Below are 16,615 nucleotides of genomic sequence, written 5' to 3'. Positions count from 1 at the left end.
TTGGATATATAGATACAGTTTCTGTGTTTCCTTGCCGTTGTATTTAACTGGCACCCTTATTTTTCCTCTGGTGTAGACTTTTTGCCCCGTGTATGTCTTCAATACAATGGACGTGTCCTTTAAGGGTATGTGTGAGAATAGCCGCTCATAGTCTCGTCGATTCATAACAGTTAGGGCTGATCCTGTGTCCAATTCCATCTTTACTTGGGACCCTGCTATCAAGAGGGTGACCCAAATGGTTCGGTGATCCTCCTTTGCGATCACGTGTAACTTTAGACAACTTAGTCTCCTGCTCCCGGAGTCGTTATCACTCTCCTGATCTTCCGAACTACTGTCTGTCATTTTTTTTACTTTCTTGTACTTTTCCTTAGTTTTTGTAGTGTTGGTTTTCTTTCCCGACCTGCAGACTCTTGCTATATGTCCCATTTTCCCGCATTGCCTGCGTACTTTGTCCTTAAACCAGCAGTCCTTCTGATCATGGGTTGTTTTGCCGCAGCGATAGCACTTTTCTGCTCCATACGCCATTTCGTTAGCGCTGTATTCTTGTGGCTTCTGTTTTATTTCCGCAGCTCCCCGTGCTGCTGCTTCGTAGGATGCTGCTGCTTCGTAGGATACTGCCACGCTGAAAGCCTGTTCTAGCGTCGGGTCCTTTTCCGAAAGTAGTCGTTTCTGGGTTCCTTCACTCTGGAGCCCGCAGACAAACTTATCCCATAAGGAGTCTGCCAGTCCTGCTCCGAACTGGCAGTGCTTCGATAACTTGCGTAGTTCCGTAAGATAGTCAGCATTGTTCTCCTCTTTGTGCTGGTTTCTTTTATGGAACTTGAATCTTTCTGCTATCAGCAGCGGTGTAGGGTTTAGGTGTTCCTGTAAGATATTAACAATCTCTTCAAAACTTTTCTCCACTGGTTTAGCTGGGGTAATTAAATTCCGCAATAGGCCGTATGTTCTTGCGCCCATTATTAAATTTAATAATACCAACGCCTTCTTTCCATTGGCCACCTCATTGGCATTGCAGTACACTTCAATTCTTTCCACATACATGGTCCAGTCTTCTACCTCGTTGTTGAAAGCAGTGATACTGCCACTCTTCGGCATCTTGGGTGATTTAAAATGGCGCCTCCCGCGCTTTTTCTTCTTCCCCCAATGGAATAAAATGGCGCCTCCCGCGCTTTTCCTTCTTCCCCAATCGAATAAAATGGCGCCTCCCACGCTTTTCCTCCTTCCCCTTGCTGCCACGCTGCTCCTAGCGTTCTACAGAGTAATGGCGGCGACCCGTGGCTTCGGCGCGTCTCACTTTTCCTTCCCCTCGTTTAATTTCCTCTACGCTGCCCGGTTCTTGAGCACCGACCGCGCCCTGTGCGCTCCACCCTCTCTCTCTCCCTCTCTCTCTCTCTTTCCTCCCGACAACGCTGCGCGGCCCGTTTTGTAGAGCCGTTCGATCGAGCTCGAGCCCGCCGCAGTCCGGAAGGGTCAGCGCACTACCTGCTACCAGCACGATTTGCTGGAACCTCTTGACTGGGGAGCCAAGCCCAGCTCTCCACAGCCTCTCCCGCAATTCTCCAAACACCGATGGATCCTTGGGCGGTTGCCCGCGGTCGACGCCCGTTGCTCAGACTTCGACCTCCAAGAAACGTCTTCTCGGAAAGATCCCCGCGAGGTGATGTAGTACCGCAGGTGAGTTCAAACCTGCTCGTCGCTACTGTTGAGTCCGCGCCTCAATAATACACGGACTGCGGGAGAACAAATAAACAGGTATTTTACTGAACAGAGAGTAACGTCAGACTGAAGTACAGAAGCCTGCTAGGGCCTTTTATACAGGGGTGGTCACTGCCGGTACTGCAGTATAAAATCAGTTCTTCTCTTAAAGGTACATACACAACAGGAATCTCATTGAAACTTATAAAATTCTAACAGGACTAGACAGACTAGATGCAGGAAGGATGTTCCTGATGGCCGGGGAGTCCAGAACCAGGGGTCACAGTCTAAGGATAAGGGGTAAGCCATTTAGGACAGAGATGAGGAGGAATTTCTTCACCCAGAGAGTGGTGAACCTGTGGAATTCTCTACCACAGAAGGCAGTTGAGGCCAATTCATTAAATATATTCAAGAAGGAGTTGGATATATTTCTTAAGGCTAAAGGGATCAAGGGATATGGGGAGAAGGCAGGGACAGGGTACTGAGTTTGGATGATCAGCCATGATCTCATTGAATGGTGGAACAGGCTCGAGGGGCCGAATGGCCTACTCCTGCTCCTATCTTCTATGTTTCTATGTTGACGGTGGAAAAGGTGTTTTGAGGGGAGATTGAGCTGCCGTATTTACGGTTGCTTACTGTACAGACTGTGTTGGAGGGAAAGCTAATTTACCACTGATCAAAGGACCAAAGAGTTAAAAGACGAGTAACTAATTTTGTTTTCGCCTCACATTTTCTGCTACAGTAATTAGAAATGTACTGCTTAAATTTAGTTCTGTAGATAACATATTTTAAAGAGACAATTAATTCAGTTTTATTGATCAGGTATTTTGTATCTCTATTCACTTAGATATTCAATATGTTGGATTGCTGTCTTGAATTTGGAAGGACACCACCGAGATGAAAATTATGATGAAAAACGATAATGAAAATTATTTATTTGTGTGGACTTTTAATTTCGGGAATCTCCGTCTGTGCGTCAGGTCGTGTAATGAAAGGCCACGGTCTCTTTTAAGGGGCTGGGTTTTAAGTGGTCACCAGTATAAAAGTGACTGTCTGTGATCAGGGTTTTTCTTGGATTTGTGAAGTCAGGAGGCATGATTATATCTCGCAAAGGAGCAGGCTACCTCCCAAATCTCCAGCTTTGAATTGATTAAGAGAAAGATTGCTTGGATTGTTTCCCAATAATGTTAAATACTTGCTAATTTGGATCAATAGGCAAGGGTCTGTGTGTGGCCTGTGCCGCACTCTGCAAAGACTCCCAAAGCCTGGGAAATAAAGCAACCTGCTTCCTTCTTTCCCTTGAATATAGAGGATTAAGGGGTGATCTAATTGAGGTGTTTAAAATGATTCAAGGATTTGATAGCGTCGATAGAGAGAAACGATTTCCTCTGGTGGGGGAGAGTCCAGAACAAGGGGGCATAACCTTAAAATTAGAGCTAGACCATTCAAGAGTGATGTCAGAAAGCACTTCTTCACACAGGGTAGTGGAAATCTGGAACTATCTCTCTCAAAAAGCTGTTGATGCTAGATAAGTTTAAAATTTCATAGCGAAATTAATAGGTTTTTGTTAGGCAAGGGTATAAAGGGTTATGGAACCATGACGGGTAGATGGAGTTAAGAAACAGATCAGCCATGGCAGAACAGGCTCGAGAGGCTGAATGGCCTACTCCTGTTCCTATGTTTCCTCCAATACAAGTCCATAAATCGGCACTGCCAAGTCTCCAGTGTCTCTTATTTTTACATTTAAGTGGAAGCAGCATGAAAACTGACTTGCATGCAGGAAAATAGTGACGGCCATTGGTTTTAATGAGGACAGAGCTTCGATTAACTTCTAACCGTTTTTAGTGAGGGTAACAGCGGAGCGGCGCAAAAGTCCCAGGAAAATCTGGAGTGACGTAATTAATGGCGTTAAGTCACTTGCTCCCTAATTTCCTCTTTCTTGTGCGCCATTCAAGCGCCCCGCGTCGGATGCACCATTACAATGGAGCAAGTCCTCTAGGAAAATCTGCCCTTTGGTTTTAATGGGGTGTAGATTTGTCTTGGGGCGCCAGCGCAAAACGAGTGGTAGCAAATCGGCAGCCTGATTTCCAAATGGAAAGTGGACTGAGTGGAAAAACAGACTGCAGATTCACTCTCGTCCGTCTTGCGCTACGGCTGAAGCCAAATTTACATCCCGACGTGTGCTTTACAAACCAGCTATACCACTAGGCTCCTGCTGGTGGTGCTACTGATCTGCTGAGTGTGATTACTGTACGTGGCATCACCAGCAGGAACTGGCTGGTACTGCAGCTCAGTGATGCAGCACCTGCGACCCCGCCCACCATAAATCCTCGTGCATTGTATTGTTTATTATTTTAAAATAGTGCATAGTTTATAACTCCTGTTTTGGTGTTCAGAATTTTGAGGGATTTTGATAAGGTGACTAGGGAAGAATTATCGCTGCTGGTTGGCGAGTTGGTCACGCGATGGCACAGATTTAAGATCATCAAAAGAAAGAAGGGAGAGGTTTCGTTTGTGCGGAAGGTTTTGAGGATATGAAATGCCCTACCAGAAACAATAGTGGAAACAGAATCCGTAGTAGCTTTTGAAGGGAAGCGGATAAATATTTGAAACAAATTAAGAGTATGGGGAGAGAGAGCAGGAAAATGGGACTGAGTAGACATGGCACAGGCGTGATAATCTGATTGGCTTCCTTCTCTGTTGTAAAATTCGATGATTGGAGCTAGGAGTTGCAAGATTTTGGTCACTTGTTCTAATGTGTCCTTTGGCCCAGTGTCCGTATTCATATGATTAGCTCCCGGGAAGCACCTTGGCACGTTTTACTACGTTAAAGGTGCTATATAAATGCAAATTGTTCTTGTAGGCTAATTGGTAGATATTAGTCAACAATTCCAATATTGTATTGTTTAACTTCCGGGATAGTAGAAGGTGAACTGGCAATTCCTATGTTCCTATTTTTCTCCTTTCTGGTGTGCGTGCAATTTTGCTGTTCATGAGATCTTTCACATCTACCGGAGAGGCTTCATGTTTCAGACAAAGGACGGCACCTTCGACAAGGCAGCATTTCTCCAGTACTGGACTGGCATGGTCTTGGGCGAGATTATGTGCTCAAGACCTTGGAGTGGGCCTTGAACCTATGGCCTTCTAACTCCCAGGCATGAGTGCTACGACTGAGCCAAGGCTGACTGATGCCAAGGGTCTTTTCTGTTGATCCAGCAAAACTCTCAAGGATGTGTTGCCTGTCATGTTGGCAGGAAAGCAACAATTGTGTTTTATCCCATGACAGTGATACCAATTGTGAATGGCACTTTACAGTGGATTCTGTAATTGCTTAGCAGTCATGAAGCATAGAGCTGTCTGCATCCAGTAGTTAATTTTCACCCTTTGAAGTACCACAGAAATGGCCATCTCTGTCTTTCCAGCTGCTTCATTTAACACCTTTTTAAACCTGTTTTCCCAGCCATGATGAGAAATCCTTTTATCAGCCCTCTGTTTTGCCATACACTGAGCGTCTATCTTCCATTTTGCACCTTTAGAGAAGAGAAAGCAGCCTTCATGTTAACTCTAGTTATTTTAATAAATATGTATAAAGTGACAACATAATTTCCTGTGTTCATCACAGTCCGCTCCCAAGGATTTTTTGTTCTTTTTGTACCTCATGAAACCAAGAAGATGTTGGTTTTTAAACAAAAAAGCAGCTTGGATCTTGGATTGTCATTTTCTTCTGCCAATGTTCTGCTCTTTTCCCACCTCTCCTGCTGGTGTTGGGGGAATGGTTGCCCAGTGGCCATTCTTCATGTGTGAACTAAACATTGAGCAGCCGAACCCATCCTGGTCCTGTGCGCACCCAGCCTGGTCCTGGCATCCACACCTTGCACTTTCCAGCAAGTCTCTGGACGGTCCATCAAGAGAGGGAACTCAGACTGTTTTTTCTTCTCTAACTTATGATGGGAGGAATGGAGCTGACTTTTTTTTTTTAAAGTGCAGTGTAACTTGAATGAATAATTTGTTGAGAAGTCTGTTAACACTGTAGGTGGATACATTGCACTTGTTTGTGCCACTTGAATCTAATTTCGTGGTTGTCGTGGATTTTTATTTTAGGTGTGTGAGTGGTTACACAGTAATGACAGAAATTTCAGGCTCGAAGAAGGTGCCACTGAAATGCGTCTGAAGAGATCTGCTTTAAGTGTTTACGTTCAGAATCTGGTGGAACAGTACATGAAGGTGCCAGTGACTGACGGTAAAAGGCTTGCTTGTGTTATTTTTGTGAACTGCATTTTGTTTCCAGTATTTTAAGTGTATCATTATGCTACACAACAGTCACCGGTTGAGAGGGTGGTCCATAGGAACAGGAATAGGCCATTCAGCCCCTCGAGCCTGTTCCGCTATTCAGTGAGATCATGGCTGATCTGTATCTTGACTCTATCCACCCACCTTGGCTTCATACCCTTGTCTAGCAAAAATCTATTGATCTCAGATTTAAAATGATTAATTGAGCTAGCATCTACTAATTTTTGTAGGCGAGAGTTCCACACTTCTACCACCCTTTGCGTGAACAAGTGTTTTCTAACTTCTCTCCTGAATGGCCTGGCTGTGACTTTAAAGTCCTCTTGTCCTAGACTCCCGCACCAGCGGGAAAAGTTCCTTTCTATCGACCCTATCAATTCCTTTCAAAATCCTACATCCTCAATCAAATCACTCTTTAACCTGCTATGTTCCAGGGAAGTCGAGCCTAGTTTATGTAATCTCTCCTCATAATCTAACCATTGGAACCCTGGTAACATTCTGATGAATCTGCACTGCTCTGCTTTTATCCTTTTTTGGTCCAAAATGGATGACCTCACACTTGCCTGTGTTGAAATCCAGCTAGCACCGTTTCGCCCGCTCACTTAATCTATCAATGTCTCCTTTAATTTTATGCTCTCGTGTACACTGCTTACTATACCACCAGTCTTCATGCCATCGGCAAACTTGGATATATGGCTCTCTATTGTATTATCTAAGCCATATATATAGTGAATAGCTGCGGGCCCAGCAGAGATCCTTGTGGGACACCACTAGTTACTTCCTTCCAATTTGCGTGCATACCTGTTATCTCTGCTCTCTGTCTTCTACTGCCTAATCAGTCACCTAACCAGGTCAATAATTTGCCTTGGAATTGCTAGTTTGCAGGATGTCTGCTGGAGAGGATGTGTGGGGGAGACATAGCTTTAAATTGTTTATGCACTCTCTGTGCTTTTGTTATCACTTTAGCACTGCAGGGGTGAGATTCCTTAAAGCACTTATTATTTAAAGCACAAAATAGCTCTGTAGCAATTAAAATAGCAAACGCTGTATGGTGCTTATAAATAACAGGTTTCCCAGCTCAGTACTGGGAAAGCCTTTCTGTGAACCTTCTGATGAGCTGTCATTTGCCCTTGAGTGCTGGTGCTGTTCTTCCACTTGCTGCTCCTCACCACCTACCTCCCTCCTCTTTGCTTCCTTCTGCTGCTTCCCACCATTCTCAACCACAGCCACCTGTACCTTCCATTTCCCTTTTACCATTCCCTTCTGTTGCTTCCCACCCTCCAATCCAATGCCTTTCCCTCACTTCCTGCTTCCTCTCGCTGCTCCTGCCCAAAATACTCCACCCCAACTCCCATAAATACTTGATGCACATGTTACTCCCTATAGCTTCACTACTCAACAATCTTCTACAGTTACCCACTACCTTTCAAATCCTCACTACTCTTCTACCAAACTATTCACCCCAACCTCCTCGCAAACCACATCCCGAATCCTTGGAAACTAAATGGCAGCTTCCCAAACACCATAATTCATTCATTTACAATAAGCGATGCCAAACCACATCCACAATCTTATAAAATACTCAATATCCTCCATCTTGGCCCTTTGGCTTTTGACTGTAGTACAGGAAACTCTTTGGTATCCGGCACCGACGGGACCGGCGTGTTGCCGGTTTATCAAAATTTCCGGATGACGGAGAGGGTTATCTACCGAGGCTATTTTTAACAAAGAAAAATAAAAAATCAAGAAATGTGCAGTATACAGTAATTGGGTACTCGCCTACAGAATGTTGTGTTAAATGGATGGTGGAAGATGCTTGATTAAGTACAGTACTGCCAGCTGAGAGTAATGCAATGCAATGACTACCAGCAGCGTGGGAGACACACAGTACCCCTGTAAAATGGCGGATCAGAAGAGACTACCGGCAGCGCGGGAGAGTCAGACTCCTGTTACAGGGGTATTGAGGTGTTCTGACTTCCGACAGCGCCAAGAAGCTGAGTAGTGGCAGTTTGGAGATCTACCCCCACTAACTCGGCCACCGTGGGAGACTCGGACTCTGCAACATTATCAGTTATTGAGATGTTGTTTTCGGAGTGAGAATTTTGCCGGTTAATAGAGAATTCCGGATATTTAGGTGCCGTTTAAATGAGAGTTTCCTGTACTGTGTACGGTTCCTGTTGTGCATTTATATTTGTGGAAAACATAGTTCATGTCTTATATTTTATTCACTATTATTTGACACGTTCCATGTGGTGATGGGCATTCCATTGCTGAGACTGGAGTGCTGACCAATAACATTTCTGTACTCTGCTTTGGATCCCATTCCCATAGTCATCCATGGAAATACAGCAAAGTTGGGAGGCCAGCCACCACACAAAGTATTAAAGAAAAGCTGTTTCAGGAAAAGCCCATTGTGATACTCTGGATGTCATGCTTATATATAATTTATAACCTTCTATACTTGCCATGATGCAATCAACAGGCAGCAATGTTTTGTGTGTTATTTTCTCTCCCCCATCTCTATATGCGATGGCAAAGTTGAGAAATGGAACATTTTTCTATTTTGGGCACTTAGTGTCAGTATTGCGCACTCCCAGGTGAGATCTAGCATCAGTCAGATTCAGAGTGAAGCCTCAACAATATATCATAGCTACAGTCTCAGAAGAGCACCAATGTGACTTTTTTCCTTTTCCTACTCCAGCCATCCTTAAAAGAGATGAAACACTTAATGGGTTTGATTGGGCGGGGAGTATGTTTTTTACTCATATATACAATCTGTTACTTCTTAAAAGAGAGAAGTAATTCCTAATGAAAAACATCAAATCTTTTCCATATTAGAATTCCGCTGTTGAATTACTACAAGATGCTGCCGATGGGTAGCTTTCCTGAACTGGTATTCATTAAAGCAATGACTTCGGACTGATTTAGAGCTACCCCACCTAGGAAAGTAGGCAACTAGCCAACAGCAAACTTCTGTGGGATTGGATAACTCCAGATCAGCTCTGGTCTGAATTTGCAGCTTCAGTTAAATTCAGCTTTTTGACTTGGCAGCAATGTTCCCTTTAGGCTGCGCAGCGGTCTAGAGCTCCCCCACAGGCCGCTCGCTGGCTTTTCAATTGGAGTAACCGCGCATATGAGAACACTTGGAATGGACCGCGCAGCCACTTAAAGGAGCCTCGCACCCAAAAACAAATTACAGGGAGCACTGCTTACCAGGTGCCTCCCTGGTTGATGATACCTTAGGAAGTAACCGACCTAGAGGTCTGAGTTTGGGAGGTCAAGGGGTGAAAAAGCTGGGTTCACGGGCCACAAAAACTATTTTGTAATAAGGAAAATAATTAAGAATTCCAGCAAGGCACATTTTCTTTTATTCTCACCTGAAAAGAGGGAAGCTGCAGCCAGTGTGGGGCACGATTGGGAGCAGTGATAATGGCCTGAACTAGCTGGGGAACAGCAGCCCAAATTGGGAATTATGTTGATTTTAACATTGGCTGGAGGGGATTAAATCATAGGGAGAGAAAAGGGAATATCTTAATGTGTAAAATCATAACCAAAAAAATCTTAAACTCAATTTTCAGTATTGAAATTTAAGATGACTTGTATCTGTGAGGCAAAATAAATAGTTTTGGGGAAAAAGTCAAGATAATGTCGATGCTGGAACAGAAAATTCAATTGAGTAAATATCTTTTTCAAAAAAAAACTTAGAGAAAGTTCAAAACATTAAAAATGTTCGAATATTTCAAAAGAAAAACTTAAAAAAAAACTCCAGGCCATACACCTTACAATAATGTCTATTATGCGTGAGACCAAGTATGGGTGAATCTGTGACCGGCAAACACTGACACCCTTAATAGTGCAAACTCCTATCCTAACGGCACCTACAGTCAACGGGTACAACAAGCACCATAATGAGCAAACTTGACCTCAGAATTTTCAATGAAAGGCTCACCTCATGTATTGAATTTAACACATAATAATTTATTTTCATTATATGCACAATGGGGGACTACTTTTAATAAACTGTACTCTTCCTAGATGTCAGTACAAAGAAGGTTCACTCGGTTAATCCCGGGGATGAGGGGGTGGTCATATGAGGAGAGGTTGAGTAGATTGGGACTCTACTCATTGGAGTTCAGAAGAATGAGAGGCGATCTTATTGAAACATATAAGATTGTGAAGGGGCTTGATCGGGTGGATGCGGTGAGGATGTTCCCAATGATGGGTGAAACTAGAACTAGGGGGCATAATCTTAAAATAAGGGGCTGCTCATTCAAAACTGAGATGAGGAGAAACTTCTTCACTCAGAGGGTGGTAGGTTTGTGGAATTTGCTGCCCCAGAAAGCTGTGGAAGCTACATCATTAAATAAATTTAAAACAGAAATAGATAGTTTCCTAGAAGTAAAGGGAATAAAGGGTTACGGGGAGCGGGCAGGAAATTGGACATGAGTCTGGGTTCGGAATGGTCATGGCCCTGTGGGTAGTGGAGCGGGCCCAGGGGCCGTGTAGCCTTGTTCTGCTCCTACTGTGTTCTAATTCTGTTAGATTTCAGGAGATGGTTTTATTCCTGTTCCTGGCTGGGGTGGAGATCGCCTTTACAGAAGGTAAGTACTGTAGAAAATATAGGGACAGAGTGATCTCCTGGAAGAATTTCGATCGCCTAGATGGGTCGGAGAGGAATTTCCCAGATTTTTTTCTCCCAAATTGGCCATTGGGTCTTTATCTGGTTTTTCGCCTCTCCCGGGAGATCACATGGGTTCGGGTGGATGCAGAGTGATAGAAGATTTGAGGTTAGGATCAGATCAGCCATGATCTTATTGAATGGTGGCGCAGGCTCGAGGGGCCGATTGGCCTACTCCTGCTCCTATTTCTTATGTTCTTATTATGTTTCCTTTTTAAGGCAGGGGTGTGCCATGTGATAAAAATGTATTTGGGTCAGGGAGAATTGGGAATAAATATCGTGTCCAACACAATCCCCTGTTTTATTATTAAGTTATAATATTTCAGACGGTGTCAATAACTTGTTTCAAAAGAGGCTTGTTAAATGGTTTATATGGGTTGGAAGTAGTGTACCACAAAGGTTAGTGTTGGACCCACTTTTGTTCTTGGTATGTAGAGATGATTTGGACTTGCACACGGAGCCAAATCTTTGAAATTTGGCGACGGCACAAAAATGCAGGGTTTGGGCAACAGCGAGCAGAAGTATAAAAGACTTCAGGAAGGCATAGACAGGTGAGAAAAAAATGGGCAGATGGGTGGCAGATGCAATTTTATGTAGATACATGTGTAAAGAAATATTTTTTACAAAACTTTAGTTAGGCCTCGGTTTGAGTTCTGCATGGAGTTTTGGACGCACGCTATAGAAAAGAAATGAAAGCCATAGAGAACATAAAGCGTAGATTCACTAGAATCACCCCTATGCTTGCTAACCTATATTGGCTCCTGGTACAGCAATGCCTCCATTTAAAAATTCTCATCGGCTTGTTCAAATCCTTCCATTGTCTCAGTCCTCCCTATCTCTGTAACCTCCTCCAGCTCTACAACCCTCTGAGAACTCTACGTTCCTCTAACTCTGGCCTCTTGTGCATCCCCCACTTGCTTCGCCCCACTATTGGCAATCATGCCTTCAGCCATGCAAGCCTTAAGCTCTGGAATTCCCTCCCTAAACCTCTCCACCTCTCTCGTCTCCTTTACAACATTCCTTAAAACCATACTTCTTTGACCAAGCTTTTAGTCATCCGCCCTAATAGCTCCTTTTTTGGCTCGGTGTCAATATTTGTCTGATTACGCTTCTGTGAAGTGCCTTGGGACGCTGAGGAGAGGTTAGGAGAAATGTATTTATTTCGAAGGTTGTTGGAGCATGGAATTCTTTGCAACAGGGAGTGGTGGAGGCAGAGACCACGATCTTTTGAGGAAAACTTAGATAACTATTTGAAACAGATGATGATACAGGGCTGTGCAGAGAAAGCAAGACAATGCGATTAATTTTGGAATTGTTTAACAGAAAGCCAACTGGCTCCTTCTGTGCTTCTATAAGCTCATCAAAAGACTATATTGGAAGTGTCAGAGTGTTTGGTATATTACTGTCCTTTTACTTTCCGATTTACTTTTGCTTCTATATAATTTTTTTTTCAATAAGTGGTGTTTTTCAGTCTGTCAGAGAAGTCAGCGTATACAGTGGGCATCCCATACTATTCCCAGTATAACCGAGCAATCACATGGTGGCTTGTTAGCCCTGAGGCAAAGTACTTCCTAGTCCCGACAGACACCGATGTTTCAGTTCATAGTAGGCACAGACAGTGAGCAGAAGTGTTGACAGAGGATCCCAGTGTTGACTTGAATTGTAACACGTGGTTCCCTCTTGTGACCTGTGTGAATACTGGATCTATATACACAGCATAAATCTTGTATAGGGTACCATCTGTACAGTCTGGGATGCTGCACATCTAGAATGTCTCTTCCCTTGATCTATCTTGCTCCTTTCCTATGGGAGAAAACAGTCTGGCCGTGTCAGCTGTGGCTCAGTTGGTAGCACTCTCGCCTCTGAGTCAGAAGGTTATGAGTTCAAGTCCCATTCCAGAGACTTGTGCACAAAAATCTAGGCTGTCGCTCCAGTGCAGTGCTGAGGGAGTGCTGCACTGTCTGATGTGCCGTCTTTCGGTTGAGACGTTAAACCGAGGCCCTGTCTGCTCTCTCAGGTGAAGGTAAAAGATCCTATGACGCCATTCGAAGCAGAGCAGGGGAGTTATCCCCGGTGTCCTGGCCAATATTTATCCCTCAATCAACATCACTAAAAAACATTATCTGGTCATTATCACATTGCTGTTTGTGGGAGCTTGCTGTGCACAGATTGGCTACCCTGTTTCCTACATTGCAACAGTGACTCCACTTCAAAAAAAAATTGGCTGTAAAGCACTTTGGGATGTCCGGTGGTCGTGAAAGGCACCATATAAATGCCAGTCTTTTTTTCTTTCCTTCATGGCAGCGTGGATAAAACTGAGAAATTGGCACTGAACAGCACTGTAGGATGAGGGCAGAGTGGTCAGAAATTCTACGAGCCATCATAATGCTATATTTCAAGACAGGACCTTACTGACCAACCAACCTGGATGCTGCAGGTATGTTCCATACAACAGATATTACATTTAACTCCCATTTCTGTGCTTTCATTGTAACTAGGAGAAAGGGCCAGATACATGCCGGACTGGTTTGAGGCCCAGCTTGTCGCCCGGATGATTCTCCTTGCCGCCGACATAGAAGAGCAGCACAGCACTGAAGGGTAGTGTCAATTCTTCTAAATGTGCGTGTCATGTTATCTGACGTGCAAATCAAAAACAAAAACAGTTTCCATAATTTTGTTGGTATTTATTTGCCGTGGTGGTGGGACAACATTCAGCAACTGCGCTGTTCAAGTGAGAGTGAAGAAATAATGCTCGTTGGCGATTAACATGTAATAAATAGTATATTGTGTGACGTTTTCTTATGTCAAGTTGAACTGTGAAATACACCCTGCAACATAATTGTAGATTTTTGTCATTCCAAATTTGACACGTCATTGCTGGTAGCAGTGGACGGAACAATTTCAGGTGATTAAAGTATCACACGAGAGGTGTATTATACAACGTTAAAGTATATTGGTTTAAGTGGCCCACTGCTTTAAATTCTAACAGACTGTACACCGCTCCTCGCACTGCCTCCCCATTGTACTTTTCTTCTCTTCTCCACCCTTCCCTCTGCCAATCCCCAGCTCAGGACAAGACTATGCTGAACTTCAGTCATTCTGCAGTTAAAGATCAACTAGTATATAAGGCTAAGTAGGTGGGCAGAGATTTGGCAGATGGAATACAATACTGGAAAGTGTGAGGTTATGCACTTTGGCAGGAAAAATCGTAGAGCAAGTTATTATCTTAATGGCAAGAAACTGGAAAGTACTGAAGTACAAAGGGATCTGGGGGTCCTGGTGCACGAAACTCAAAAGTTTAGTATGCAGGTGCAGCAAGTGATTAAGAAGGCCAATGGAATGTTGGCTTTCATTGCTAGGGGGATAGAATATAAAAATAGGGAGGTATTGCTTCAGTTGTACAAGGTATTGGTGAGACCGCACCTGGAATACTGCATACAGTTTTGGTGTCCATACTTAAGAAAAGACATACTTGCTCTCGAGTCAGTACAAAGAAGGTTCACTCGGTTAATCCCGGGGATGAGGGGATGGACATATGAGGAGAGGTTGAGTAGATTGGGACTCTACTCATTGGAGCTCAGAAGAATGAGAGGCGATCTTATTGAAACATATAAGATTGTGAAGGGGTTGGATCGGGTGGATGCGGGGAGGATGTTCCCGATGATGGGTGAAACTAGAACTAGGGGGCATAGTCTTAGAATAAGGGGCTGCTCTTTCAAAACTGAGATGAGGAGGAACTACTTCACTCAGAGGGTGGTAGGTCCATGGAATATGCTGCCCCAAAAAGCTGTAGAAGCTACATCATTACATAAATTTAAAACAGAAATAGACAGTTTCCTAGAAGTAAAGGGAATTAAGGGTTACGGGGAGCGGGCAGGAATTTGGACATGAGTCTAGGTTCGGATCGGTCATGGCCCTGTGGGTAGCGGAGCGGGCCCAGGGGCCGTGTAGCCTGATCCTGCTCCTATTTTGTGTGTCTAATTCTGTTAGATTCAGGAGATGGTTCTGTGATAGTGGATTGGCGGTTAGGATCAGATCAGCCATGATCTTATTGAATGGCGGAGCAGGCTCGAGGGGCCGATTGGCCTACTCCTGCTCCTATTTCTTATGTTCTTATAAGGCAATACAGAAATTAAATTTGTAAATAGGGTAAGTGTGCAGAGAGCAATAAAGGCGGAAGAGGCATTGGTTAAAGGAAATTGGTGGATGGGGAAGAATCTTCAAGTAAAGGGAAAGGAGTTGAGGATTTTTTTTTTTTACTTTGGAACATAGGGGCACGAGGAGGCCATTCTGCCTCTTGAGCCTGTTTCATCATTCAATTAGATCATGGCTGATCTGTACCGTAACTCCATCTACCCCTCTCAGTTCCATATGCCATAGTACTCTTCGCTAACAAATACCTGTCAGTCTCCATTTTGAAATTTCAATTGACCCCCCCCCCCCAACCTCAACAGCTTTTTGGGAGAAGAGAGTCTCAGATTTCCACTACCCTTTGTGTGAAGAAGTGCTTCTCAACATCACCCCTAAACGGCCTAGCTCTAATTTTGAGGTTATGCCCCCTTGGTCTGGACTCTCCCACCAAAATGAACTGGGAAAGGATTATATTATTCATGGTGGATAAGGCCATTGCTAAATACCAGCAAGCGGACACATTTGCATGCGAGACGTGTTTGAGAAGTTGCGTGACTGCCTGACTGTGGTGAGCGGGGTACGGGTAGAAGAGCAAATTCCTTTACCCCTTTAGCAGTCCAGCTATACTTGCTGGTGAGTGAGCAGGCCAGCACCTGGCTAAGTGCATACTCACCGCAGCCTTCCGGGACTGTGATGATGGAAAGTGTCTATTCATGTCTCAAAATGAAAAAAATGTCATGCCATAAAAAGTAAAAAAGCGGTGTTCCTATTTTATGTGATGTTTCATTCAGATAAATGTTACATAACTTCAATTTTTCAGAAACTTTTGACATTGCACAGCTAATGTAATAAGAGGCTAGAGTGAAATCTTTGTCTTTAATCATTAAAGTAGCTCTGCTGTTGTAAACACTTTATAATTCCCCATGTGTTTTCTCTAATAATGACCCTGCCTGTGATTTTTTTTTTAACCTTTAATTTAGTGTCTTTGACAGTGGGGATCAGAATGCCTTGGCTTGGTTCTTGCATCCCCTTCTAGATGCCTTGTGGAAGTTGAATACTCATGCCTACTTACCTTTACTGAAAGCAGACAAGAGCCTACAGCTGTTGTTGAAGCTGTTGGAGATGTCCGCACCAAAACACCTTATAACAAAATCGGAAGGTTAGTTGACTCCTTAAAATCTTGTGCAATATCGGCAGACTTGAAACGTTTCTGTAGGCTTCACATAATGTGCTTTCCTTGCCAATTTACTCCCCTTCCCTTGCTCTGCTAAATGTTTTGCTACCTTGTTGGATTGCAATTCCATAGCTGCCTGGTACCCTCCAAGACCTCACCCAAGTGATCATCATTCATGCGAGAGCCCCTATCTGTCTCATCTGCCGTCCACCCAGATGTACTTCCAGCAGTTGGCGACCAAGAGTAGGAGCTCTGGCTGATCTTTTTATTTTTCCGCCTACTCCTTAACCCAGAGGTGCATTTGTAGCAGTCCTACAGTCATTCTGGCTGAGATCAGAAAACTCGGCGTGGAATAAGGGTTGAATCTGGGACCTTCCTGGTCTGTGTGGCTCATCTGGGATGGTAAGGCTTGGATGATCTTCAGAACCATTGTGCGGGAGTGGAGTTGGGAATAAAGCCAGATTGTGTGTTTGACAGTCCCCTTATGGCCACTGTTTCACTTATATTCACCTGATAGAGTTGGGGTGGAATTTACAGAGAGAGTGTGGGGTGACAAAGCACCCAGTAGTATCTCTGGGAGCCAACAAGGAAGCATGAACTGTACTGAAGATTGCCCAGGGTCTTCGGCCTTGCCCCCAATATGTTTTCTG

General features: G+C 44.0%; 1 protein-coding gene across 3 annotated transcripts in view; it reads left to right on the top strand.

Moving 5' to 3' along the window:
* The window catches only part of tarbp1 (TAR (HIV-1) RNA binding protein 1), a 260,477-nt gene that overhangs the window by 35,624 nt on the left and 208,238 nt on the right, over positions 1–16,615 (top strand). For all 3 annotated transcript variants that reach the window (XM_085979767.1, XM_085979769.1, XM_085979770.1), the window contains exons 10-12: positions 5,797–5,935; positions 13,159–13,258; positions 15,772–15,950. In XM_085979767.1, coding sequence (XP_085835893.1) covers positions 5,797–5,935; positions 13,159–13,258; positions 15,772–15,950 — 418 coding nt within the window. The remainder of the gene's footprint in view (positions 1–5,796; positions 5,936–13,158; positions 13,259–15,771; positions 15,951–16,615) is intronic.

The sequence above is a fragment of the Somniosus microcephalus genome, chromosome 3 (genome assembly GCF_052327205.1).
Source record: "Somniosus microcephalus isolate GS21.2 chromosome 3, FLI_Smic_1.0, whole genome shotgun sequence".
NCBI classification, from domain to species: domain Eukaryota; kingdom Metazoa; phylum Chordata; class Chondrichthyes; order Squaliformes; family Somniosidae; genus Somniosus; species Somniosus microcephalus.
Note: the sequence above shows the minus strand (reverse complement) of the source record. Positions and strands in the feature narration are given on the sequence as shown.